Genomic DNA, 27,280 nt, shown 5'->3' on the forward strand with positions numbered 1-27,280 from the left:
TTTCCAATGCCCACGCATCTGAAGTAATAGCCTGCCATTCTGTCAGATGCTGTGACAATCTGCCTCCCACTGCAGTCTTGTGAATCAAGTCCTCAGAGAGGTTTTGGTGTGGCTGACGCAGTGGCTGAAGTTAAGGTAGCCGTGTCATGGCCACTAGTCAAGGGCCATTACCCTCATTCTCCAAAGGGTCCAAAAGGACAGTCCTGGTGCCTTTGGCACCAGGCTCATTAGAAAGTGTTCTCTGCACACTGTGTCTAGGGCACATGCATCCAGGCTGGGAGTGGCCATTAGGAAGCATTGGAGGGCACGTGCAGAAGTCTATAGGAGTGACAAGGTGAAGCCACAAGGCGGGGCTAAAGGGGAGTGGCTGGGGCCAGGCTATTTAAGCCAGCCCCACCCGCATGCAGGCACTTCGCGTTAGTCTGCTGTGTGCAGCATAACGCTTACCGCCGTCTGAAGCTCTCTAACCTGTTTCCAGCTCAGCTTGCATCTCATCGGGTTCTGGAACATCATCTTCAGCGCGCACCTACCTAATTCCAGCCACACCATCGCTCGAAGCGCAGCTTACCCGATTCCAACTCTGCATCTTCAGCGCGTATCTTACCTGTCTCTGCAAACCCATCGCCTGCAGCGCGTAGCATCTTATCCGATTCCTGGAGCCATTGGAGTTGGGTCGCATCCTTACCTGTTCCGACCGCCCAACTACGCAGGAGTCTTGTCGCCCAGCATCCTCACGGATCCATCCATCTGGCACCCGCCGACAGGTCCTCAGATAGCCGCTCTCCATCAGACGCAGCCAGGCCATCCCAGCAAGAGAAAAGGAATCCACAAGGTTACAAACTGCATAAAACATCTTACGCTTGGCCGTGCAACACATAAGCCTTGCGTACAACCTTGAAACCCTACTTACTTTCTAGTGTGGACTGCTCAATTCCCCTCTGGCACCGCTTGGAAAGATCTTCAACACAGCGACTCTGCGTGGCCATCTTCACACCTATTGGGGAGAGAAAAGACATTACAAGAATTCCGGACAATAATCATTGAGAAAAGACATTGCAAAAGGATACGGCCAATAATCATTGTTACAAACACTTACCTTCAACGTGGATTGGTCACAGCTGGTTTGGGCCGCCACACACATGGACCAGTGAAGCAACTAGGTCCATCAACAGCGCCCCTGCTGATGAGAAGCAGGACAGAGAGCTCATCCTTACACAACAGGTGAGACCATATGGGAAAACGCATGCTCATCTCATTCTGGAATTAAGGATTTGAGGGGGATCGCAATTCAACCACAGCATTCTCACTGCCTCTTACCTTCTCCCAAGGGCAGTGGCCAGAAACCAGAGCAGTCCACACTACAGCAGCTGGGGGAAAAGGCTGATCCAGGGGAGCCAAGTCCAGGGGGGCTCCAACCGTGCCCCAACGTCCCTGCAGAGACCAGGTGAGCCTAACAAGCTGCTGCTGTTGCAGTCTTAGTACTTCTTCCCCGTCCACCGCGGGCGAATCTTCTTTGTCCTCTTTGAGCTGGCCGTCCTCTGCACCTTTCAAATGTGGAGTAGTGACGAAAGGAGCTATCCCTCCAGGGTGTGCACGTGGGGTGGTTTGGAGGTTGTCTGAATGCAGCACCCAAGGGATTTGGCTGCTGCCTTGGAAGTTTGCAGCATCTCCAAACTCCCAACGTGTTTTCCAAATAATTGAGTGCCATCAAAGGGCATGTTTAGAAGTCTGGACTGTACGTCTGGGGCAAATCCTGACTCTCAACCAGGCAAATCTGTGCATTACTGTACTTGCTGCCATAGCTCTGCTGATACTGTTAAAATTGTCATAGGTTTCCTTTTTATGATAATGTTTATTCTCTGTACGTTTTTTTTCTTTTTCTTTATATACAAAAGTTATATTAATGTGTAAAGTTTCAATGTAAACTAAATCACAATAAATATTAAATTAGTGATACTGTCAACAGAGTCAAGACCAGTATGGAGGGAGTTGCACATTGCAGCTTTCCCATCCTTGACAATGTTTAGAAATCCATCTCACAGTTCCCCTTCAGGGATATGGTCAGCCGCCATGGAAATGCACTCCCAAAGGGTGTGTGTAAACCTTGCCAACGTGCACATAGCATTAGCCGATTTCAAGGCCATACTCCCAGCTGAAAAATTGTTTTGGGCCATGGCGTCGTAACGCTTGTCATCCCTATCCGGAGGGATTGTAGGATACGCATTATGCCTACTGGTGGAGGTGGCCGCCTGAACCACCAGACTCTCTGGTGTTCGGTGCTTGGACAAGTAAAAAGGGTCAGAGCTTGCAACTCTACTTTGATGTCAACTTTTTGTTGACAGCCGGAATGACCTCTGGTGCCTCCCAGTTGGTAGCCACACGCCTTTGTAAGGCTTGATGTAAACGCACAATTAGGTCCTCCTGTGGTCCACTGTCCACGATGTCAGTTAAATCGTCTTGCTCAAAGACTGGTGTTGGTCTCGACCACCGCATGTACTCCATAACTTTTGACATCAATTGCCTGTATATCACTTCTGCATGGACACCGGGGTCTACCCTGCCTAACTCAAACTCTGGTGAGGTGTCTAACCCACTAGCCTCATGTAGGCATTCTTCTAGGTTTTTCATTCTTGAACCTTCTGAAAATAATGCCTCAGGTACTGATGGTGTTCCATACAGCAAGGAGGAGAGGGACTTCAAATAATCAGACCGTTGCAAAAGAGGAGAGGGACTTCAAATAATCAGACCGTTGCAAAAGAGTACATGTCTTTTCTAATGTAGTTGACATTAGTGGTTAAAGGAGCCAAAATCGGCGAGACGATCGACGGCTTCGACACATGTGGTGTCAAGGAGGTCGGCGCTCAAAGCGTAGATGGCTTCTCCAAAGTTATTGGCGTTGACGCAGCTTTCGACCCCGATGGTGTTCAATCTTTCGGCGTCGATGACGTTGATGGCTCAGTCCTCGAGTGGTCTCTCAACTCAAGGGCTCCTTTGAACGCTCTCGAGGAGTGTTACCCGCTGGGTCCAAAGACGCAGATTTTGTGCTTGTGAGGTCTTTCGACGACCGGAGCATGGCTTTTGGGTGTAGTCGAGGGGGTATTAGGGGGGGGGGAACGTGTTCTTTAACATTCATAATCTAAACTCTTCCCACTAAGTTGGTGAGCTAGACTTAGTGGGGCAAACGACCCGTTCCGGTGAAGAACTTGTAGACGGGGAAGACGGCGCCTTTTCTTTCCATGTCTAGACAAGTGATGTAAAGTACTACGTGACTGGGAAAGATTATTCTTTTTGCGACAAGGAGAAACTCTTCTTGACTCGTCTGAAGTTTATTCTTTTTATGACGGAGTCGAAGGGGATTTGTGGGTCTGATCTGCCGCAAGCTTCCCTCTACTTTTTCTCAGGGCTTTGGCCGTCATGGATAGGCAGTCCTCACACTACGATGATGGATGAGTCATCCCCGGACACCATAGGCAGATCCTATGGGGGTCTGTAACACGCATCTTTGCACTGCAATTACAGCATTTCTTGAAGTTCGACCTGGGAGTGGAAGACGCCGAAGACTAAGCCATTCTTCACGGATTCACTCGAAGAATTAAGAATGTATAAAAGAACTAAGATATCCCTGTCGAGGAATGAAGCGTACCATATCCGAAGCGTAAGCGCAGAAAAACGGAACTGAAGCCAACGGGCGCTTTGTCTGCTACATATACCTTCGGTGACGTAGACATCGAGTCGACAGGCATCGACGCACAGCGCCCTCTGCTGAAATCTTATTTCCGAAGCAGCAAAGCTGGATATTGGAAATATCAAAGATGTGGAATACGTGGGAGGACACAATCCATTCAGAGTTAAGCTAAACATTACCTATTTTAACCACAGGAACCTTGCATATTAAAGTCTGGGCTTCTCAAAAGCAGCATAAACTCATCCAAGATCAGGCACTGGCTCATGAATAATGACATAGCTCAGTGGTAGAATTCTGACATGCAATATGAAAAGCACGGGTTAGATTCCCAGTCAATGCAGTAAACATTTAAGCACTACAAAGCTACTGTACTCGCAGTTACCACCATATCTAACTCCAATAAATACATACTAAAAACAAATGTTTACTGAACAAGTCCTTTGCCTCCAACTTGCAATCTGCTGAAATACCCTGAGCTTTGGACTTAATCGAAATCTCAAACAGTGGGAATTTCTGTAGGAACAAACAAATACAAGCATATGCAAGCACATTTCACTGTTTTACATAACCATTAATCCTAATTGTCCCCTTAATCCCTCTTCTTTCTGAAAAGCAGTCATTTAAAGTGGCAGCTGGACCGTATCAGAGCTTTATAAATTTAAGATGCCATAATAGAGAAACTTGTGATAATAAAATCAGACTATTGTATCATCCTTTTCACACTTGAACATTGATCACATACCCGATATGAATACCTTTCGAATCATATTTCAAAATTCTAACAAAACAAGTTTGTAATACAAGACTATGAACAAAATCATTTCAGTATAAAACTTTTATTCACAATTTACAAACAATCAAAAGTAAGCGGAAATGTTATTTCAAGTAATTGATAGCAAATCAATAACCTCCGGTAAAGGACTAAATAAGTCAGGCAAGGAAAGATGTAGTTCACACGTTTCATTGAGACAAATTGTCGTTTTGGGGTTCGATAAATAAATCAAAAACAAATGTCTGAAGTCCTTACTCGGGGGCTGGAGATGGGGAATGAGGGCGATCACAGGTCCCTGGTTGTGCAGAAGAAACTGGCAACAATGGCTCTCGCGGGATCCCTGATGGTATAGTGTTTGTACTTGCATCTACATTTAAATTCTGTAAAATGGAATAAAGTAATTATTAGCACATGCTGTGGAGAATGGGTTCATTTGGTAAATGATGTGCCCCCCCGTTAAACTATTGAAAAAAACAGTGCACTGTTCTACATTTTTCTTAATTCATGAAATCAATTACCCGTTAGAAAACCAGAATATTTAAAACATTTGAAATGCTTTAAAAGTCAAGATATTAGTTACTCAGAAGACTATATGAAAAATAAAACAGTCCTGCTGCTTTATTAGACTATTTGACCCTTCTCAAGCATACTTTTCCAATGATCATATGATTGTCATTTACAGAAAAGGACACAAACATACTTACAGTGTAGAACTAAGCAGTTATTAGGATACTGTGGACCACAAACCTGGCCAAAGTGAGTTTTTGCTTTACTACAATCATCCTAAAAATATTTGTAGGAGGATTTCAAGATGGCCGCCTGGAGGAGAGGACCGTGAGTAATGCTCCCCTGAACCTCCAGGCCAACTGAGTGAAAAACATTAGCAAATAAAGCCCACTGCAGGCGCTACTGACTGCATAAGAAGCCCCTTTTGAAGCTGCACCCACACCTTGAACGAGGGGGGACTGGACGGGCAGAAAACTTATCAGCAACCCAGGCATGCAATCGTGTCTGGGAGGACCAGCGCCCACGAAGGCCTGGTCCCACCCTGTGGGATACTCTAGGAGAGAGACTGCAGCGTGGAAATTGGGGTCAGAAAAAAGCTCTGCTTCGACCCGATAACCGAGAAGCAACTTATCAGACCACACGGAGGAGATCCGTCCCCATCCTACCACCCCGAGAGAGAGATATCGGCTCAGGCTACTCAAGAAAACTGCAGGGGAGGATCCCGACCCGAGTGACGCCCACTCACGGCAGCGAAGCGCTGGAGGAAACAGGGTGTCGGGAGGTCCAGACACCAGCAGATTGTGGAGAGCAGAGCCCCGGCATTAAGTGAAGTCGGAGCCGCATGTAAGAAGGTGAGAGGTGTGGGCTGAGGAGCAGAGGGATACCAGGCATAGACCCCACACCCAAGAGGAGGACCCATCTAAGCCATAAAGGTGACTAGCCCCAGAGGGGAGATCACGCCCGCGGATCCCCGCACCCCCCAGCACCACCAACCTCAGTGACCGCTGGACCGTAGCAGCATAGGATTACACGGCACCTCCAGGGGGGACACTAGGACACGCACACAGGCCCCGGAGGGGGACCAGGAACTTGCGTGAGCGCTCCCATGGGGAGGCACGCCCTGACAGGCACCCACCTGAGGAGGAGAGCAGCAAGATAGGACCACAGGCACCCCACCAGAGGAGGGTAACCCCATACATAACTGCACACCCAAGAAGGAGACAAAATCAAAGCCCAGCCCACACAAACTAAACAAAATGCAAAAAAAGAACCCACAGAAACAGTGGGACATTAAAACCAGGCTGTGCAAAACAGTACAGCCCAGCCTCTTCACCACCCGCCTGGCAACGCCCAGGAACACACCCCGGATCCACGGGACACAGAACAGGCGACATACTCCACCCAGAGAAACAGGAGACACAAGAGGTCAATCCCTGCATAGAAAGAGGGGCCGATGAGGATCTAAGCAAGGGGAACAGACCCCAAATGCAGAATCCCCAGGACCTGCCCTGCACACACCAGCGAAGGCGCAGGAAAGGGGCCAAAGACGTGGGACCACATACCCACACCAGGACATGTCGAAATCCAGGTGGAAGGAACCTCTGCCCTCCTCAAAAGGACTCTAGAAAAGCCAGGAAGGAGCCCTCTCAAAGATCTGGGGCAGAGACTCTACCCTCTCGAGGAACCACAAATGGCAGAAGCTCACCCAGAACCAGGAGAGAACCCTCCGCACGAGGAACAAGTTCAACTAGTGACACAGTCGCTGCTCAAGCAGTATTTCAAAGACTTTGCGGACCAAATAGCCTCTACAGTTCAAAAATAGATGGACGCCCTGCGAGAAGACCTTGCGGATGGGCTTCAAGAAATAAAGAGATATAAATAAAATTAGAGAGAGGGTGGACACTAATGAAAGGGCTATCCACGAACTGAGGAAAAATGAAAGGAGGGCCGACACCCTGCTGGAGACCCTGGCAGTGGCCACCCACAATCTGGAGCTGCAGGCGGAGGATCTAGAAAACAGATCCAGGAGGTCCAACATCCCCCTCAAATGTCCACCCCCCCACCCCCGAAGGACGTCCAGGATAAAGACCTCGATGCAGTTGTCAAATCCATATTCAAAGATCTCTTGGACGCAGACATCTCCCCAGAAATAAAGTTCAACAGGATCCATAGGGTGGGCCCCCGCCGGCAGGAACCTGGGGCAAGGTCGAGGGATGTCCTGGTAACTCTTCAGGATTACACAACTAAAGAAAAGGTACTTCTCAGGGCAAGGAAAAACCAAGCAGATTACCTACAATGGAGTAGAAATATACCTCTTCCAGGACTTAGCGCAGTCAACCCTTGCCAAATGGAAAAGGATGGCCCCAGTCTTGTCATTTCTGAGATGCAAATAAGTCCGGTATAGATGGACGTTCCCATTTGGCTTGCTCGTTGACTGGCAGGGAAAGCAACATAGAATTACATCTTACGAGGAGGGAGCAAGCCTTCTGGGGATTGAAGAACACGACTTGCCCAGCCACTCAATGGACGGGCAACAAAATAATTGCAGGCCCTGCGAATGGTCTACAGTGAGATCCAAAAGATCCAAGAGAAGGGGATATCAACCGCACCTAAAAGGCCCCACAGCGGGAAAACAGCAGGAAAAGGAAAGGTGCCTCACAAAGAATGAAGAATGATATATGATATGACATTTATAACACTCCTATACATGTGTTTCAAGCAGCGATGAGGCAAGGGAGGGGGAAACGGGAAAGAAAGACAACCTCAAGCAGCTTCATACAGGGCCACACAACCGATCTAAGCCTGGGGAGGGCAAGGTTTATATAATGCCCCGGGGCGAGGGTGGGGAGAGGGCGAGGGGGGGGGGGGGGGAAGAGAGTCTCGGAATGGGTTTGGGCACTCAGAGAAAATACAAAATGTAGCCCTAGTGGACGTATGGAGGCAGATAGAGGGAGACAGACCAGGGTACACCACCTACTCACACGTTCACCGCATACACTCCAGGATCGACTACATATCGGCATCTGGTAGTCTCCTTGGCTGAACCCTGGGGATTACGGTGGGAACAATAATACAATCTCATCACGCCCCCATAAAATTAACACTTAACAGAGACCCTCGGGCCTATTGAAATGGCGATAACAGGCGGCTCTGTTCAAGGATGAGAGACTGGCACAAGAGGTTAGGGAAGGGATAACTACCTTCTTCGAGACTAACAATCTGGAGGACACAAAGCCGCAGACTAGATGGGACGCATTCAAGGCGACAGTAAGGGGAAAAATCCAAGCCATTAAGGCAAGGCGAGAGAGAAATTAGATTAGAGGAAATACAATTGAGGGGAGGCTTAACGAGATTATGTCCCGCATGGGTACGGCACCGAGCAGAGAGACAAAGAGGGAGTATAGGACAAAGGGTCCACTAGATCTAATACAAACTGGAGCGGCGGACTTCTATCCCTAAAGCAGAAATACTATATAAAAGCAGATAAATCGGACAGGATACTTGCCAGGCAATTGAGGAGAGAGAAAAAGGCAAAAACTATTCTAAAAATAAAAAAAAGGGGATAGCACTTGCTCCAATACAAAGGATATTGAAAGAGTTTGTCAAATATTACTCCATGTACTACAGCGAAGATAAACCGTCAACACCAGCATAGGAGGATTACTTGGAGGACATTACCCTGGCAGGAATAACAGAGGAAGAGAGGGAGGCCCTAGATCAGGATATAATCTGTGAGGGAATCCAGGAAACAAAAGCACTACCCACCAATAAAACTCCAGGGCCTGACGGATTTACCTCGCAATTCTTTAAGACCCAAAGGGAGACATTACCCCACCTAACCGTCTTGTTCAATCAATTTGGCTCCGAAAGGGGGCCATCACACAATTTATGGAATAGGCGAAAGTGGTCCTCATCACCAAAAAGGGAAAGGACCTTACAGAGTGCAGCTCATACCGACCAATCACCCTAATCAATGAAGATGCCAATATCTACACAAAGGTGTTGGCAACTAGATGGGATCAAGTCCTCCCCTACATTTTTCAGCCAGACCAATCGGGTTTTGTCAAGGGCCGTCAGACTAGTGATAATGTTAAAAGAATCGCACATTTTATTGAAAAAGCCAATAAGAAAAAAATGGCCCTGGATGCTGAGAAAGCTTTCGACTGGGTGGAGTGGGGGATCCTGTTCGCAACCATGAAAAATATGGGCTTTGGAGATAAATATCCGGCTAGCGCCAAGGCCAAGTACCAGTACCCTCTGCTCCGACTAGTCCAAATGGCCAGCTAAAACAACCAGTAGAAGTGCAGCGAGGTACAAAACAAGGTTGCCCTTTGCCCACCCCTGCTCTAAATGATAAATTTAGAGCCCCTTTCAGCAGCGGTGAGGTAATAAATAGCAGGAATCACATTTGGGGGCAAAAGAACATAAAATAGTTGAATTCGCGGATGACATGTTATCAATAACACAGCCAGAGGCGACCCTATGGGCAATAGAAAACGAAATCCGACAATTTGGGGAGGTGGCAGACCTAAAAAATAAAGTCCCAAGTGCTCAACCCTACAATCCCGAAGGGAGTGGAGTTAGAACTGAAAAGGGGATCCCATAACAAATGGGTCGAGCAGACTATAACCTACTCAGGAATCAACCTAGCCAAATGAATAGATGACCTGTACGAGGAAAACGATATGCCCCTGCTAGAGAGTCTAAAGAGTAAATTGATCGACTGGGGCCCCTGTCCATAACATGGTTGGGTAGAATAAACTTGTGACAAATTGTTATATTGCCCCAGTTGCTAAACAACTTTTCGGCGCTCCCAGTCCAAGTACTGATAGCCCTATTTAGGACTATCCAAAAACACACAAACAGATTGGTCTGGAATAATAGTACTCAGAGTAGCAAGCAGGGTAATGAAGACGCCCAGGACTAAAGGGAGTTTGGGGGAACCAGATTTCAAAGTCTATCTGGCAGCCCAAATTAAAGCAATAAGGGACTGGGAGAAGGGAGACTGAGATAAGATTTGGACACCAATGGACAGGGCAGTAGCTGGGGAGAACGTGGAAGGGGTACTTTGGAGGCCCAAGGCAGAGAGACCAGCCAAAATGTATAGCAGCACAATACTCTCTCTAGTCCCCTCATGGGACTAAACTATCAAACAAGCCCATATCACCTAATATTCATCCCCGCTCACCCGAGTTTGTAATCCGCAATTCACCCCAGGGTACAGCAGGACCACCGCCTTTATCCACTGGCAGGAGGGAGGATGCCATAAGATTTGGAACACATTAGAAGGAGCACAAGAGAAACCCTTCATCCAATGTAAAGTAGACTTCAGAGTTGGGGGGGGGCTATTTCGATATACGCAAATAAGGCATGCAAATAAGGCATTGGCTTCAGCACCGCCTGATGAAAGAGGCAGCGACGCACCACTTAACCACCTTTGAGAAATACCTAACAGACCCCGGGGACAATATATGCTCACATAAAAGTGGGCTAAATGAAAAGATGGGAATTGACCACGGGTCACACAATAGAGACTGACTGGGAAAAATAATGGTCAAACATCCCTAAACTTACAAGATCCCTCCAGATCCAAGAAATGTGGGTAAAACTGCATGTACAGTGGCACTTAACACCAACAAAACTCCACAAAATGTATCCAGCAGAATCCAAGTATTGTTGCAGGGACTGCGGGTTGGAGAGAACGTGGAGCCACATATGGTGGGACTGTCCCAGAATACAAGAATATTGGGGAGTTGTACAGGAGGCTGTAGAACAAACCTTGGGGCTGAAGAGTCGGGGCAACAGAGGCCTGGCTCTATTAGGCCTAGACATAGCCCTGGAAGAGCTAACCGCAATGTATACGTCATCCTGATGATGGCAGGGGCACTGGCTTTAGCACAAAAATGGAAATATAAGGAACCCCCGCTGGAGCACGAGTGGGTAGGGAAAATTTGGAACTTTACAGCCCTCGAGTGGCTAACACACTCCCTGCAGTGAGATCCTCGAACCTGTTGCACAGACTGGTCGAAGGTTTTGGACTTCTTACAAGCAGGCTCAAGGGGGGCCTGATGCCCAAGGAGAATGCGCCTCTTAGGGCTGGTATGATTGTCATATCCCTCTTGAAAAGGAAGGAAAAAGGACTAGGCAGCGACCAGGAAACTCAGTGCACATACACTGCGACAATGCAGAAGAGGAAGGTACAGGATCAGAGATCAAGCCCATGGACCATCGCCGGACGAGTAAGGGGGGCTTACTTTATATTGAACTGTTATGTTTAAAAATGCTAATAAAAAGTTATGTTAAAAAAATATATATATTTGCTGGAAAGAACGTTTTTAGGTAATTGAATAAAAATGTCTCGCATTTTGAATGTCAAAGTGTGTACTTTGGCTATGGTGAAACAGAAGGTTTAAAGTACAACCTCTGGTAGTGAGCATCACAAGCTATTATGTAAGGGTTGATAGAAATATTAGTACAAGCCGTGTTGGGGACACCTATTTTACAAATCAGAGAAAAATAGAATATATCAATACTGGTGCAAATATCAGATACATCCGCCCTTTAACAAACGTTAGGCAGAGAAGCTCAGCAAGGATGAATCAGTGGTTTTGGAAAAACACAGGCCTAGCAATAGAAGTATTCACTGCACATGTACAATAGATGTAGATGATTTTTCCAACATCTATCCTTTTGTGAGAACATTTACTGCTTCAAAACACGCTATATGAAATTTGTGATGTGAGAAAGAAGAAAAATGTCTGGGTGCAACTATTGAGCAGGAATCAATGTTTGGAAACCCATGAAGCATACTAAGGAGGAAAAATTACCTTCAGTGAAGTTCATTCTGATGGGTATGGTATATTGTTCACAGATGACTCCTCTCAAACTACCCCCAGGCTTAGCCTAGGAGTAAAAAGTTACATAGCAGACGCCCCCTCACCCCCCTAGAAGCTACAGCAGTACTATCCATGTAGAAATCCAAAAAAATGGACCATAGAGTCAAGGATGGCAGAGGCTGATCACTGAATATTTCAAAAATATATTTATTTCAACTTATAACAATCATAAAGTGGTACTGAACCACCAACATAGGTTTACACAAACCGCGCTTGCATCACGATATAAATCGAAATCCATTTAATTCCCTCCATCAAGCATACACACTCAAACATCTACTATTTCTCCAAGTTAGATTTCAGTTTCATAATATATATGACCATATAGCAGATTATTTCCAACAGGTTTTTAACAGCCCTTTCTTGTACAAATGTGACTATCTGTTCTACAACAGATGGTACTATTTAACACGCGTTTCAATTGGTTTCTCTGGGCTTCACGATATAGCCCTCTGTTTTCCCAACCTCCTTCAGGACGGACTTTGAGCACTCATTATGCCTCACTTCTGGGTAAATTGAATGGGAGACATCTACTAAGTAAAACAATATAACCTATTACCACCTAGGTTCTTGCCATCCTCATTTCTTCTAAATAAAAGCAGAAATCATTTGTGCATGCAACTCTTGCAAAGTTACATGGAATTGCACTCGCCTCCAACTTGAATCTTGGAGGTCGTTCAAAACTGGATCAAATCCTAAATTCTCGAGCGACTCGACTGCCTCTCAGCTGAGCCTATTAAACGAAAGCAGCGGGTGAGGAAACAAGACCCTGCTGCTAATGGTTCATCAGAATTTGTTCAGAACCCCCAGGACATAACACACCCACCTTATCTCCCATGATATGGAGTGGGACTGTACTTATTACCTTCTATGAAAGACGATAGCGAACTGTGCCACCTTGTATTTTTGTTTTATGTGCCTAAAAAGTGAAACCAGCACCAAGGAATCTGTTGTATCTTCTTGTGCGAAGAAGTGTTCCTAACGCATTTATGCTATATCAATCTGACTTACTGTGGTCGTAGTGCCTGCCATGGCCACGGGAAACTCACCAGGGCGGACCGCTGGCTGGGAAAGATTCTGGACGGGGGGTAGTGGCAAATTACTCACAAGCATGCTCCTAAATGGATGAAAGGAGCAAGATGGAGGGTATCAGTACTTCCCGACTAATGTTGCTATGTTGACATCAACCAACGTACATTACAAAATAGTGTGCCTAACATCCCTTTTGCACACTAGAGTTTACTGCCTCCACTGAAGTGATTAATGACAGGTGGCAGAATGTCAACATGTGATGCAGCATACAGCATCGCATCCAAGTTAAAAGAAGGTCCTCCGTCATTCTGTGTCTCCTAGAGACCTAATTCAAAGTCATGGCAATTGCGTGTTTAACAGCAGGGAAACGGCCCCTAGATGAACCCGAAATCCAAGGGGAGGCTTGGGGGGATGGTTTGCTCGTTTCACTGGCCCCAACACTCACACTTCCAGTACTTGCTTCTTCATGTATCGCAGCCCCACGTCAATTAGTGCAGTGGGCGTCTCGTATTCCCTCCGTGAATGCCAAGGAAATATTCCTGAAGTATGGGCAAAGAAACTGGACTATGCTTGCCATGCTCCTGCACCTATTGTTAGAATTTAAGTTTGCGTCCAGGAATGTATGCCCCATATGCTTCTATATCTAATTGGAGAGATGTTACTCTTTGATGATTAATGGAAACCCTCAGGACCTGGCCTGGTAGGCAGGTTGCCCCCGGCTGTATTGCCTGTAGTGCTGCGTACAGGCAACCCCCTCCTGCCCCCCCAACATCTGTCCGATTCTAGGGCGTAGCCCCTCAGGTGGAAACCCAGTAACAGTAGTCACTGGTAGAATCTCGCATCCCCTCGGCATGGCGGCCAGTAGCTGAAGCAGCCTTGGTACCTGCACTGGTTCTAGAACCCGATAGGTCCCTCCCGCTCCCAGGCTTCCTGGGGAAAGAGTAGCCTTTGCGGGGTGCGGAGGAAAACGGTGCCCCCAGCTTGGGCCTGGACTTGTGCTTGACGAATTCCTTTTAGTCTACTGGAGGCGGCTTTTCCGAAGAGCTCCCTCGACCGAACTAGCCTGTTCTTCAGAGCGCGAGGTGTCAGCGCGACAGGCGTGGTAGAGCTCTCCCAGCCGTGGTCAGGGCCAAGGCAGCAGAGGCAGGGAGCGTGTGGGATCAGACATAGGGAAGAGCCCCTCGCAGGCTGGACACCTGGTGAAGCCCGCTGACATCGACATGCGCCAGGGAGGAGCGTGGCGACAGAGTTATCTGATTAAAGACAAGAAAAAACAAAGACGAAAGTACTTCTCCAGGGAAGAGTGTGTGTAATTACTAGGCCGGAGGCCTAACTCAGAAGCGCTGGTGAAAGCAGTCCATTCCCGTCGACGCAGAAGAGGACTGAGGAGTGGCGCCGCAGAGCGTAGTCAGGGGAAGGCATGCTCCCAGGGCCGCGCCCCCACGCGCATCTAAATTTAATGGGGAAGATGATTTTCCTGATGAAAAAGGTTCTGTCTCCTGTCCCTAGCGAGGGACGCCCATACAGTATGGGGGAAAGGGGACAGCATGTAGTCTAAAAAATTGATATCTTCAAAATCTACTAGGAAACTTGGGTGAATTGGATCCAAAGCTTTTCGTAAAAAGTACAATTCATGAAAGGTTTCCAACTTCTTGCTCTCTCAAATATAAGTGTCCAGTCTTGCCCCCATAGATTTTGCTTGACCTATGTTGGACACGTGGATAAATGTTCAAACATTATGTCCATTTTGGCTAAGATTTTGATGCATTTATTAGCCCAGTAGTTTAGAATTGAGATAGAATTCTTTGGTAGGACATCTTTAAGATTACCTAAGAGTGAGCACGAGGGGGGGGTCATCATTTTATTTAGTAGCAACAATGATTGCTAGTCAACAGTGCTTGTAAGGAGTGCAGGACCAATTTGTATCAGAGAACAGCAGTGTGAACACCCAAAGGAAGATTTAAGGTATGTTTTCATGTTTTGTCCTCCATTTTAGACCAGTCGATACTCGCGTACGAGGTCTCTGGATCAAAAATTAGGCAAGGTAGTATTTTCCCTTTAAATAATTTTATCAAAGGCATTATTTAGAAATACCCATTCCTTTGGTCTATTTTCTTCAATTGTTAATAATAAGATATTATAAAGAGGGTTGCAGATCTTTTAAAATCCCAGCTAAATGAGTCTGAATCGTAACAGCCAAATACTCCCAGCTGGTAACTAATTCCAGTTTACAGTTATTAACCTGCCAATTTGTCTTTTTTGGATTATCAAAAACCAAAATCATGTTTTTAAATAGAGATTAAGTTCTAGATCAAGATCCTGCAAGAAATTAGTTTGATAAAACATCGATCTCTGCAGTTCAACAGGTTTACAATTCATCAGGATGTTATGATCGGAATAAGCTAAGTAATAGATAGGGAAGCACCACAATTTAGGTGGAAAAACCGAACATTTGGCAAGAAAATTGCTGATACCAGAAATGTAGAAATTGAAAAGGGCCAGAGCCAGGATACAACCCTGATCAAGTCCATGAAATGTAGACACAGGACTGGCCATTGAGCCTTTAACATCAAGGCATATTCTAACATGGGTACTCAAATGAATATATTTAATAATTAGTGAAGGACCTCCAGCTATATTAAGTTTGATCCACAATTATTTTTGTTAACTTTATCAAATGCTTGAGAGAGATCAGCAATAGCTAAATACAGGGGCAGGTTTCGAGCAAGGGCTTGTTGTTGAAGGGTAGTCAAGATAAAAATGTGTGGCAGGACCTAGGCCCTTTCAAAAACCTGCTTGCTTAGGATCTCTGGAATTTGATAAGACCAACCAGTCCTCAAATTGTCTAACATCAGGGACGCAAAGAGGAGCGCTACTGGCCTGTAATTTTGGATGTCCTCCCTTTTCCCTTGTGGACCATATGGGAGCATTTCCAAGATTTGGGCATAGATAGCATTTGAATTATAAAATTGAAAAGTTTAAATAACACAGAAGACCATAAAGTAGGGTTACCCTGAGGTGTAATGTAAGGAAGACATGGTATCAACAGTAAGACAGACAAGTGATCACAGTTTAAGGGTGTTTATTGAACTTCAAAACGGGTTGAAAAACAGATATCTAATCCTAAATCTAAAGATGGGAGCAAGCTACGATCATCTAAAAATAATAATGCAGTCCTAGTGGTATCTTGTCAAAATAAAAGAACTTACACTAACAACCCTATTGCCAATCCTTACCTCTAAATACAAATAGTGTGGGAAACAATGTTATGCAAAAGAAAGAAGTGTTCAAAAAATGATAAGTCAGGATATTTAGGCCGATGGCCTCCTCTTCCCCACGTTTTCAGCACAGGACAAGGTGATACACTGGAGCTTAGCACAGTCTCTGGCCTCTCCAGCATGAGGGTACAGTTCAAACATTAGCATCAGGACCTTTGGTGCAAAAGTCTCTTTGCCTTTCAAAGTCTCTTCTTTCAGAGGGTGTGATGCAACAAACAATATGTTCTTTTCCTCTTAGGATTTCAGACACTCAATTTCTCAGGTGATTCCCGGATAACCCACAGTCGGGCTCAGATCCGATGTAACACAATGCTCAATCGTCTCCCTCTGCCGTGATCAGAAAAACTTTATCATCAACCTTCTTGGCAGTATCAACATCGAAGACTTTCGATTGTACATGGGATTTTGTATCATCCGTTGCAGGACAACTTCGATTCACTATCCTTTGCCACCTTTTTGCTTTTGCTACCTCTCAGTTGCATACCTTACAGAGACTGTCGAATGAGCATGCATGCCGTGCCGGACCACACTGTCAACGATATCGTTTCTTGGTTTCAAAGTTCAATCACTCATCTGTTGGTCAATTTTAATCGCATTGCTCATCACATGCTTTTCATACACTGTTCGCTTCAGCGCTCATCATACAATGTTGCCGCTGCAACCTTGGCTCCAACACAGACCGGTCTGGTATCGGTCTCCCCAACTCACTGGGTGTGTTTTCACTGGCGCTGCTTTATTGTAGGAGCCAATGACAGTACCATGGCAGCAGGCAATTCTCCCTGCCCTGGCGATCGACGCGGGAGGGCCACGGGTACCACAGACACACAATGCAGGATTCTTCAGCTTGCTTTCCTGGCAAATTAATCACCACTTGTTCCTGTGTAGTCCTCAGTAAATGGATATTTGTTGCTGCAGAGACTTTGTCATTCATCCTCTAATATATGCAGGCACAATTTCAGACCTTGAGCTATCCTGTTCAGTTCCCCAACCTAGAATCAGCGTTGATAAAGCTCAAAGGGCAAAACTGATGGCCATGCAGTTGACACAGTTCATGTTTCAATCCACCTCTAACACTTGTAATAGTATGCTGCGATTAATCAAATAACAGACTTGCAATGCAAATAGTTCAACTTACATTTCTAAATGTCATTTTTTGAAATCCCTTCCATCTACGCATATGTCCCGATCTATGGTTTTGGCTTAAGATAATGCTGGCAATACCTGTTTGGCTCAAGGTAATTCTGAACTTTCCACATGTTTGACAGCCTGTGGTGAACAATAAACCCCCATTGAATATCAGAGCAAGAAAATAAGGCCAACAACCCTTGAAATGAGGAGGAGAAACCCAATGCTGGGGCAATCCTCAGACATGCGAACATCAGCAAGGGGGCAGTGCTGCGCAGACCAGCAGAGCCGGCTGCAGCGTGCAAGGACAGATGCCTGAGGAAGACGCCATCCGCCAGACAAGGAAGCGTGCAAGACCAGAGTGGCAGAGGCTGTGTAAAGCGAACCAGACATGCAAGTGTGACCACGTACAGGAGGTGGTGGGCCCATACTGACAGAGCCAACAATCCGCAAGAGAGCAGAGAAGAACACGAAGACCACTTGTGTGCAGTGACGAAGAGCAGCAACCCGTGGAGAACGCTGCAGTCGCTTTGAGACGGACCTTCACTGGATCAAGCACAGCAACACAGCAGGTATGGGGCTTGCCCAGGTCAGAGGGAGGAGAAATGATAACAAGCGGGGGAAGAGGGAAGGACTACATTAAAGGGTCACAGGGACCTGTGAGAAGAGACGGAACGAGCCAAGACAAGGAGAAGGGTTACAGGAGCCCAAGACACCCGAGCAGAATAAACCTTGAGAAGGATCACGGGGACCAAAGAAAACTAGGAGAACCAGAAGCAAAGAGGGGTTCATAGGAACCACAGAGAATTGCATGAGATATTGGGGCTGGGCACACCAAATGAGCCACAGGGACACAAGTAAGCAGAGAAATAAGAGAGGAAGAGACAAGTCAAAGGGTTGCAGGAACCTGAGAAACAAAAACTCCAAAAAGGGTCGCAGGGACCCAATAAAACTAAGAGCCAAAAGCATAGAGGGGTCACAGGAAGCCTAATGAACTGATATATTGGGTCAATAGAACCCAAAGAAGCCACAGGGGCACGATAACTTCAGAAAAAAGCACATAATAGAGTAGCACACAGGCACGCAACAGCAGGTCAAAGTGGGGAGTAATAGACCACGCTGGCGAGAGGGGATCAGGAAAATATCCTTCCACCTAAAGAAATTTAGAGACATTGTTTTTCCAGTAATTTGAGATTTGTTTGAACTTTGGGGCACTTTGAGGAACTTTTGAAATACTGGCAAGAACGTTTTTCTTGGAGTAGAACTGTTATTTACTTCTAATCATTGTATCCAGACCCAGGAGGGATTCCTGGGACAACCAGATAGATTGTTGTGAAGAACCAAGAGTGTAGGTTACTCACACATTTTCCTTTACATTTTGTGGTAGGGCCAGTTTAGTAGATGGTTTGGACCGAGGACTATATATTTTTGACTATAGATCAGCACCTTAGTTTAGTTTTGTTAGGAAACTAACTCCCTTTTAGAAATCTGGTCAGTGAAGCGTTTTCTTTGCATTTAAATAAAACTACATTCAAATGTTCCCTCTGGTAGGAATCCTTCCGGCTTGTGGATGAAGTGTCAGTGAAAATCAAAAGCTCAAGTGTATCATACAGTCTTGCTAAAAAAGGAAGTCCACGCCAACTCACCTTTAGGATTTACTTGTTAATTAAGCACCAACAACTTCTGTTGTGGCTTGCTTTTAAGTTGCCTAGCATAGCCTCTGCATCATGATGTAACATAGGACACCTATGGGCCTTTAATCAATTTTAAAACACTTGTTTTAGATGAGTGCGCCTATCTCAATTCATAATACTTACCTTTACACATGAGCCGCAGACTACGATTTAGTTCTTTTCTTAAACCCGACTGTTTCGTCATAGCAATGAATGCAATTAGAGTGGGGAAAGCTTTACAATCAATTACATTTCAAAAACTGAGCCGTAAAGGAAATTAAAGTCTCTAATAGGATTGAATAATCTATAAAGGAATCCTGATTGCAATTAAGGAACCTGTCAAGTTCAGTGTTATATGTATCAATCAATGGTGGGTTCCATCTAAGTCTTGTTCCCTGAGAGTTCACAGGCACCATTGGGCAAACTTGTAAAGGAACCTAGACGCTGGTTAGGGATAAAAGTAATTGCAAGATAGTGTGATCGCAATTTCCCCAAATCAATCACCTGTTGAATAGAAGATCAGTCAAATATGTAGTCCAATATGGAGCATGATTCACTTCTCGACCAAGTCGGCTTTGGTGGGGTACCAGAATGCTAGTTTCCGTACATCATTCAACCACCACAAATTTATAAACACAAAAATATAAATTCCCCTACATTTGGACATTTTGGGAACCCTCACCAGAATTGAGAAGTATTTACACAGTTTGAATTGAAATCACCCACCACAATGGTTTCCCCATTCAATTAATTATGCCAGTGCTCCATAATATTGCATAAAAGCAAAAAGGTGGTTTTGGCCAAGTCTAGAAGGGTTCCATTATAAATTGAGGGTCATTCAATTGATATCACTACAAAGGGCTAAGTCCCACCATGAAAGTTTTTTTTTTTTAAACTTTGTTTTATTGACATTTTCATAATATAACAAATAGGCGAAAGGCATTTTCACAAGTTGTGCAAATAACTGGCCCAGTTACCCCCCCTCCCCCTCCCCAAACGAACCCACCCCCCCGAAGAAAGAGAAGAGGAAAAAAGAAAAGAAAAAAAGAAACAACAACTTAGTCCCGTTGGAACTTCTTGCTGGGGAGCCACATTGAAAGCTCCGAAAGTCTGGAGCTCAAGAAAGAGCGAGAGCGTTGACTACGTGAATGGCTGATTATCTACCATCGTCCCCTGGGCCGTGGGCCCTGTCCACACCTTGTTCTCTCCCCCCCCCCCCCCCGAGGATCAATGCACATCCCAACCCCATGTCTGCTGTACCCCGTACCAGTTTGCTTGGAATGAGCCCAAGTCATTGTTCATCATAGCCGTCAGTTTATCCATCAGGAACATGTTTTTGACCTTTTTTAGCCAGTCCTTTGATGGGGTCTCCGGGCTCTTCCATTTCTGGGCCAGTGCAAGCCTTCCCGCCCTCAACATTGTTTCCCACATTCTAGGGTATCGGGGTATGTCCGTGTCCTCCGGGGGGAGGCCCAGCAGCATTGTCAGAGGGTTCTGGGGGAGAAGCTCTTCAGAGACTTCGGCGATCCAGCCCCTCACCTTCTCCCAGTATGCCTGAGCTTTCGGGCAGTGCCACCACATGTGCCCTCTCGTGCCGACCTGATCACATCCCCTTGGGCATGCGGGGGACACTCCCGTGAACATTTTAGACAACTTAACCGGGTCTCTGTGCCATCCCAGTAGGATCTTGAAGTTGTGTTCCATGTCCGCTGTGAATAAGTTCCCATGGAAAGCCATTTTAAATATCCTCGACCATGCGTCTTCCGAGATCTCGTCCCCCGCTAGGTCATTCCACAAAGTGCGGAACCCCCTTCCCTCCCCCAGGTTAACCATGTTCAGTAGTCTATACATCCCTGATACCACACCCTTCCTGGAGGTAGCCGAGTCCAGGAGTTTCTCGAAGGGGGTCAGCTGTCTTTTCAGGTTCTGGCCCCAGGCCTGGTCACATAGGATTCCCTTCAGACGGATGTATTCAAATATGGAAAGGGATCCCTGACCGAGGGCGTCTCTCAGTTCCTCATATGGTCGGAATTCCCCCTCCTTAAACATTTGCCCCGCCCACTCCATCCCCAAGTCGGACCACGACTGGGCGTTGCGGAACCCCCTGCTTCCCAGATTGAGGGGGTGACCCCAGAGCGATGACATCGGTGACGGCCAAGACGTTAGGTGTGCCGTCTGGGGGCTTTCCCTCCAGATTGTCCAAAGAACTCCCAAGGTTGGATGAGATTTGAGTCTGTTCGGGATGAACTTGCTAGGGGTCCACAGGAGGTAACAAATCTTTAGTGGGTGGGCGTCCATATCCTCTAAGTAGGACCAGTAAGTGCCCATCCCCTCTTTCATGTGTTCCAGGAGGACACGCAGCTGGGCGGCCCGGAAGTAAAGTTGGAAGTCTGGCAACCCAAACCCTCCTCCCTCCCTCGGTAAGGTCAAGACCTTATTTGCGGTCCTCGGGGTCTTGCCCTGCCATATGAACTCACGCACCGCATTCTGGAGGACCCTGAAGGTCCGGTCGGGGACAGCTGTTGGGAGGGCGGTGAAAAGATAATAATCGCGGGAGAATGTTCATCTTCACTGCCGTCGTGCGGCCGTACCAGGACAGGATCATTGACCTCCACCTCCTTAAGTCTGCGCTGACTCTTGACACAACGGGGTCGTAGTTGGCATGGGCAAGATTGGATAAATCCCAGGTGAGGACTCCCCCCAGGTATCGAATGGAGGCCTTCCCCACTGTTATTCCTTCCAGGCTGTCCAGAGGGTCTAAGCCCGGGTCCCGGGTTCTCATGGGGAGCAGGACTGATTTGGAGGCATTGATCTTGAGTCCTGAGAAGCGCCCGAACGCGGTCATCAGGGACAGGAGTGGGGGAAGCGAGGATCTCGGGTCAACCAAATAGGCCAGAATATCGTCTGCGAACAGGGAGAGCTTGAATTCCACCTCCCCCCTCCTAATCCCCTTAATCTCCGAGTGTGCTCTGACTGCTATGGCCAGGGGTTCCATGGAGAGGACATAAATTAAAAGGGGAGAGTGGGCATCCCTGCCTTGTCCCCCGCGACAGGGGGAAGGGCTCCGACAACCCACCATTCACTTGGACTCTGGTCTTTGGGGCCCTGTATAAAGCCGCCACCCAATCCCTGATGTGTGGCCCAAAACCCATTTTCTGGAGGGTAAGTTCCATGAATCTCCACTCCACCCTGTCAAACGCCTTTTCCGAATCTAGGGACAGGACGCTCGCGTTCAGATCCGATCCCTGGGCATAGTGCAACAAATCCATGGTTTTCCGAATATTGTCTGAGCCCTGTCTTCCCCTAATGAACCCCACCTGGTCTCCGTGGAACAGTTTCGGTAGGACCCCCTCCAAGCGCCCCCCAATCACCTTGGCTAGAATCTTTACATAGACATTCAATAGGGAGATGGGTCGGTAGGAGGAGCATTCCCTGGGATCCCTGCCGTCCTTGGGAAGCACCACAATAATTGCCTCCATCATGGAGTCCGGGAGGGACCCCCCTTCCAGCACTGCGTTAAACACTTTTACCAGGTGGGGAGAAAGGGTTGAGCGAAACCTTTTGTAGAAGTAGACCGAGTAACCATCCTCACCCGGGGAAGTGCCCACCTTCATCCCACTTATCGCCCGCTCCACCTCGTCCTCCGTCACAGGGCCCTCCAACCCCTCCGCCGTCTCCCTGGTCAAGGCTGGGATCTGGATCGAGTTCAGGACCCCCTCCATCTCTGCCTCATCCCCATTATATTCAGACAAATATAGTTTCTCATAGTATCGGCAGAAGGCCTCGCCAATGTGGGGTGTATCATGGCCCACCTTTCCCGCCTCGTTCTTTATCGCTTTCACTAATCGGCTTCTCTGCACCTCCCTCAGTTTCCAGGCCAGAATCCTATCCGCCCTGTCCCCTTTTTTATAGTACTTCTGTTTGACCAGTTGAAGACTACTCTCTGTCTTGTGGAGAAGAAGATCCTTCAGTTGGAGTCTATAATCGTCCAGGGCGGCCACCTGGTCGCTGTCTAGGGGGACCGTGGGGAAACCCCCAGGTTGGAGTGGGGCGATTTTCTCCCTAAAATACCTTTCCTGGGCCTCCCTTTCCCTTTTTTTCCGGGCTCCCATTTTGATCAAGATTCCCCGTAGGGTCGCCTTAAAGGCGTCCCAAAGGGTGTGTAGACCTACCTCCCCGTTATCGTTAGAGTATGAAAAATTCTGTGATGGCCTCGAGGACCTCCTGGGCTAGGACTTCGTCCTTTAACAGGGAGTCGTTGCACTTCCATCTCCCCCTGCGTTCGCTTAGTGCCCCCCTTGCTATAGTGACTCTGACCAAATCGTGGTCAGACCAGGGGACGGGGTCGACCCTGTGGCCTGAAATAAATGGGTGTAGGGTCTCGTCCACCAAGATGTAGTCTATCCTGGAGAACGACGTGTGGATGGCTGAATAATATGTAAAATGGGGAGTCCGATCTGGGGACAGGGATCGTGTCCATCAGACCCAATTCTAAGTTAACTCTTTGGAAATTACGTGCCATGATCTCGTCTGCTGCCCTGGAGGACTGCGGACCTACACGTTTCCTGTCCGAGGCAGGGTCTAGAAACATGTTGAAGTCCCCCCCACCACCACCATGCCCTGGACGAAGTACTTGAGTTTGTCCCCCACCTCCTCCCAGAATTGGCCTTGGCCTTCGTTTGGGCCGTAAATGACGGCTAGGGTCAGTGGGGCCCCCTGCAGGGACCCCCGCACCAGCAGGTAGCGGCCCCCTGGGTCTTTCAGCGTGGCTTAATTCTCGAAGCCCACGTGCTTCGCCACTAAGATGGCCACCCCTCTCTTTTTGCACTTGTGGGATGCACTATAAACCTCGCCGATTCCCCCTCCCCGCAGTTTGGGCTCCTTCCCCCGCGGCCAGTGAGTCTCTTGCACGAAGAGGAAGTCTAGGTGTGCCCTTCTAAATTCCCTACGGACCCCAGATTGTGCCATGGTCCTTTCACGGTTCGAGCCTATGTCACTTCTAACAACCTCTTGGAAGCGGTATCTCTGTATGACTTCCCTCCAGCTCATGTGGTACTTTCCTGTGTCCTGTCGTCTGGATCCCACGGCTCTGGCGAGGGGCAGAGGGTCCCCTGCTGGCCAGTCCCTCCTTGCTTGGGTTGTACGCTCCTCAGATGCCCCGAAGGGGGTGTCAAAGTCTGGGGGGGGGCGGGCACACGCCCCACCTGTTCCCAGGTGGGGGCCTCTCACCCTTTCTGAACACCTCGTGTTAGTCCGAGGCCTCCTCTGGTCTCCCTGTGGAGGGGGGGTGACGATTCGAGGGAGCCCCACTGTCCAGGCCTAAAGGGCTCTCCCTGCAGAGCTGGGGGGGGAGGGCACCGTGGCTCTTGCCCCGTGGCTTGTCTTGGGGGGGGGCACTTCTTGGCTGGCACACGCCCCACCAGCGGCTGGTGGGGGCCTCGCACCCAGGTCACCCCCGCTTCGGGCTGTGCAGGCTCTGTGTACCAAGGGGGGAATCCACACTGTTCGCCCTCGTGTTCCCGGGGCGCCTCTCCGATCGAAGTCTGGGGGGGCGGGCACACGCCCCACATGTTCCCAGGCGGGGGCCTCCTCCCCGTCTGCTCACCCGTGGGGGGCGAGTCCCTGGCCCTCCGGGACGTCGCCGACTCCGCTTCTCCAATTGTGGGTGCCCGCAATGAAGACTCCCGGGCGGGGGGGGGGGAGACAGTCCCGATCCCTCCTCTCACTCCCCGGGGAGGGGGGTGCCAGGTCCCTGGAGGCGCCGCTCCAGACCCCCGGATGGCGGGCATGTGCTCGCCTCCCGGCCGCAAGGGAGATCTCCGCGCGTTGGGCTCCGGCTCGGGTTGTGGGGGAGGGGCGGCAGGAGCCGACCCCCGCCCCGCGGCCGCGTCTCCAAAGTCTCGGGGGCCCAGACCCCGACCTGGTCACTCCTCGCACACTGGGGGGGGGTAGTCTCGGGGAGGGTGAGGGCTGGTCGGGCGGCGAGGCCGTGCGCGACCGAGGAGGGACCGCTTCTCATGCGGCGCCGAGGCCGTTCCGTTCCTGCCGCGTCTCCCGCCCAGGAGCCACGGATTACGAGCTCCGGCTCCCGGGGGAGCTCAAGCTCCGCTCTTTCGCTCGTTGGGGGCCTAGGGGGGGGGGGGCTGCCGTTTCAGCCTCTCGAGTTGGACCTGCGTCGGGGTCTCAATCCCCTCGGATTCCCGGGCTTCGGCGGGAGCTGTGCACTCAGGCAGCCATTGCCTGTGCGCCCCCTGGTGGCCCCCACCACAAAAGTTTTATTGCAAAGAAGGAGGACTTGGTTCTAAAAGTTTCCCATGATTTGCTAATGAGGAACCATTGGTCGGGAGTAGGTCACCGTAAAAACAAACCTTCTAGCCCATCATAGCAGGGCAAAAAAAAAAACATTGACGCCATCAGTAACAGACTTATTCATAAGCCATGCTTCTTGGAATAAAAGAATATCTAAGTAAAGTAGGTTTTGGTTAATTTCATGGAGGTATGAACGTCTAGTATTCCAAGACAATACAGAAGTCACAGTAGAATGGCCCATTCAAGGGGCTGACAAATTACATTGTTCGGATCGGTGAAGTGTAAAAATGACTGAAGACCATTCATCTAGGTCCCACTGTTTGCACGGTGCAGGGCCACAGTGCACTGAAACCAGATGTTTATTTCCATAATTCCTGTCAATTTGGACAGATATATCATCCGTCAACATGAGGACGTAGTTGATTGATTAGTCTCCAGTTCAAGATTGGAGGTGAACATATTTGACCGGATAGTAGCTCAAGACAGCTTAAAAGATTAATGCGAATGCACTTTATTATATCTGGTTGTTAAGAACGCAACTTGATCGATATCTTTAGATGCAATTATTTGCAAAAGTGGAAAATCATGGATCAGACAAAGAATGATACAGCGGTTTAAAATGAGGTTTTAACCAGAATCAAATAGGCTTTTCAGTTACAAACAAATATCTGGTATCAAAACTGCCCTAGATTTTAGCTGTGGAACACGCTAAAGGAAGACATGACAGGACTCTCTAATCTTTGCAAAGGCTATATTTTGTTCCATAGTTAGGAAAGGTTTTGCCATCTCCATTTTTGATTGTGATGGTAAGGGAAGTATAGGGAGGAACTTGGGAATTATGGATTCTTGAATATGGTCCGTAGGTAGAAAACTGGCTCGGGTAAAGCTCCTCGGAGTCCAAAGGAAGTTGTTCTACAATAGGAGAAACTGCTTGATAGAACCCTTTGCGAAAGAACGATCAGTCAAAGAGTATGGATTGGCACATGTTTCTTTGTTTAAATGTATGGTATCTTCCCTTTTTCTCTTTGTGGATTTGAATTCCTTTTGGGTTATCATGGCTTTGTTGGGTTGGATAGCCGAATCTGCTTCAGAAGCTTCTAGGCGGTATACAATTTTACAAAGAAATTTCCAGGATCCCATGTTCTTTTGTGTGGTAGAGTTTTTCATTTTTTCCCCTCTATAGAAGGTTTCTTTTTTGGAAGACCCGAGTCCGAGAAGGCCATATTTGAGTCGGTGGTCTTGGACGTACAAGCCTCACTGTTAGAAGTTTTTGAAGTCGGTTTGGAGGAGTTTTAATCGAGGCTGTAACAACTAACTGAGGTGAAATGGGTGAGAACTTGGTAAAGTCTGCATTGTTCCGGGGTGATTCAGTTTCAATACTGCGTTGATGTTTTCATGTAACTTGACAAAGGAGTTAAGTACGAAGTTAAATGCTACTAAAGAAGAGAAACCCGCAACCCTAGCTCTAGAGGAGCTGTGTTGTCCACAGGTTGAGGAGATAGGCGAGGCATCAGAGGGGGAACGCAGGAGTAAGCAGAGGCTTCCAGCGAGTTAAAGTTAATTGTTTAAAATAATAGTGGATTGCTCCTTAGATAGTCTCACAAGGACGACAACCGCTCCAACTGAGTCTTAGTCCTAGAGGTAGGAACCTCAATAGGTTGAGGAGCAGGAGAGGAAAGAGTTCGTCATTGGGCGAATCAGATATGAAAATCGAATTTTGATTTGTCTGTTCTGCAATAGTAGTGCCCGTGATTTCATTGTACTATATAATAGAAGAATCCCCCATGAAACACAAAGCAAGTCATTTTATTTTGAACTAAATGTATGAACATTTTGGCTTTAGCGTGTGAAAGAGCAGTTTTCAATAATTCCAACCCTTCCATGTTAGAGATTTGTATTTTTATTGTTTTATATAGCGCCTTAATCCAAGGCACTTTACAGTTAACAACACATAAAACATGGAACAGTAGAAGCAAAACAGTAAACGTGAATCAAACCATAAG

The 27,280-nt window shown here is 47.7% G+C and overlaps 1 protein-coding gene across 5 annotated transcripts in view; it reads right to left on the reverse strand.

Moving 5' to 3' along the window:
• LARP4B (La ribonucleoprotein 4B) overlaps positions 1-27,280 on the reverse strand; it is a 2,592,412-nt gene that overhangs the window by 667,564 nt on the left and 1,897,568 nt on the right. For all 5 annotated transcript variants that reach the window (XM_069648004.1, XM_069648003.1, XM_069648001.1 and 2 more), the window contains one exon: positions 4,713-4,837. In XM_069648004.1, coding sequence (XP_069504105.1) covers positions 4,713-4,837 — 125 coding nt within the window. The remainder of the gene's footprint in view (positions 1-4,712; positions 4,838-27,280) is intronic.

The sequence above is a fragment of the Ambystoma mexicanum genome, chromosome 2q (assembly GCF_040938575.1).
Source record: "Ambystoma mexicanum isolate Mex_15411 chromosome 2q, UKY_AmexF1_1, whole genome shotgun sequence".
Taxonomy (NCBI): domain Eukaryota; kingdom Metazoa; phylum Chordata; class Amphibia; order Caudata; family Ambystomatidae; genus Ambystoma; species Ambystoma mexicanum.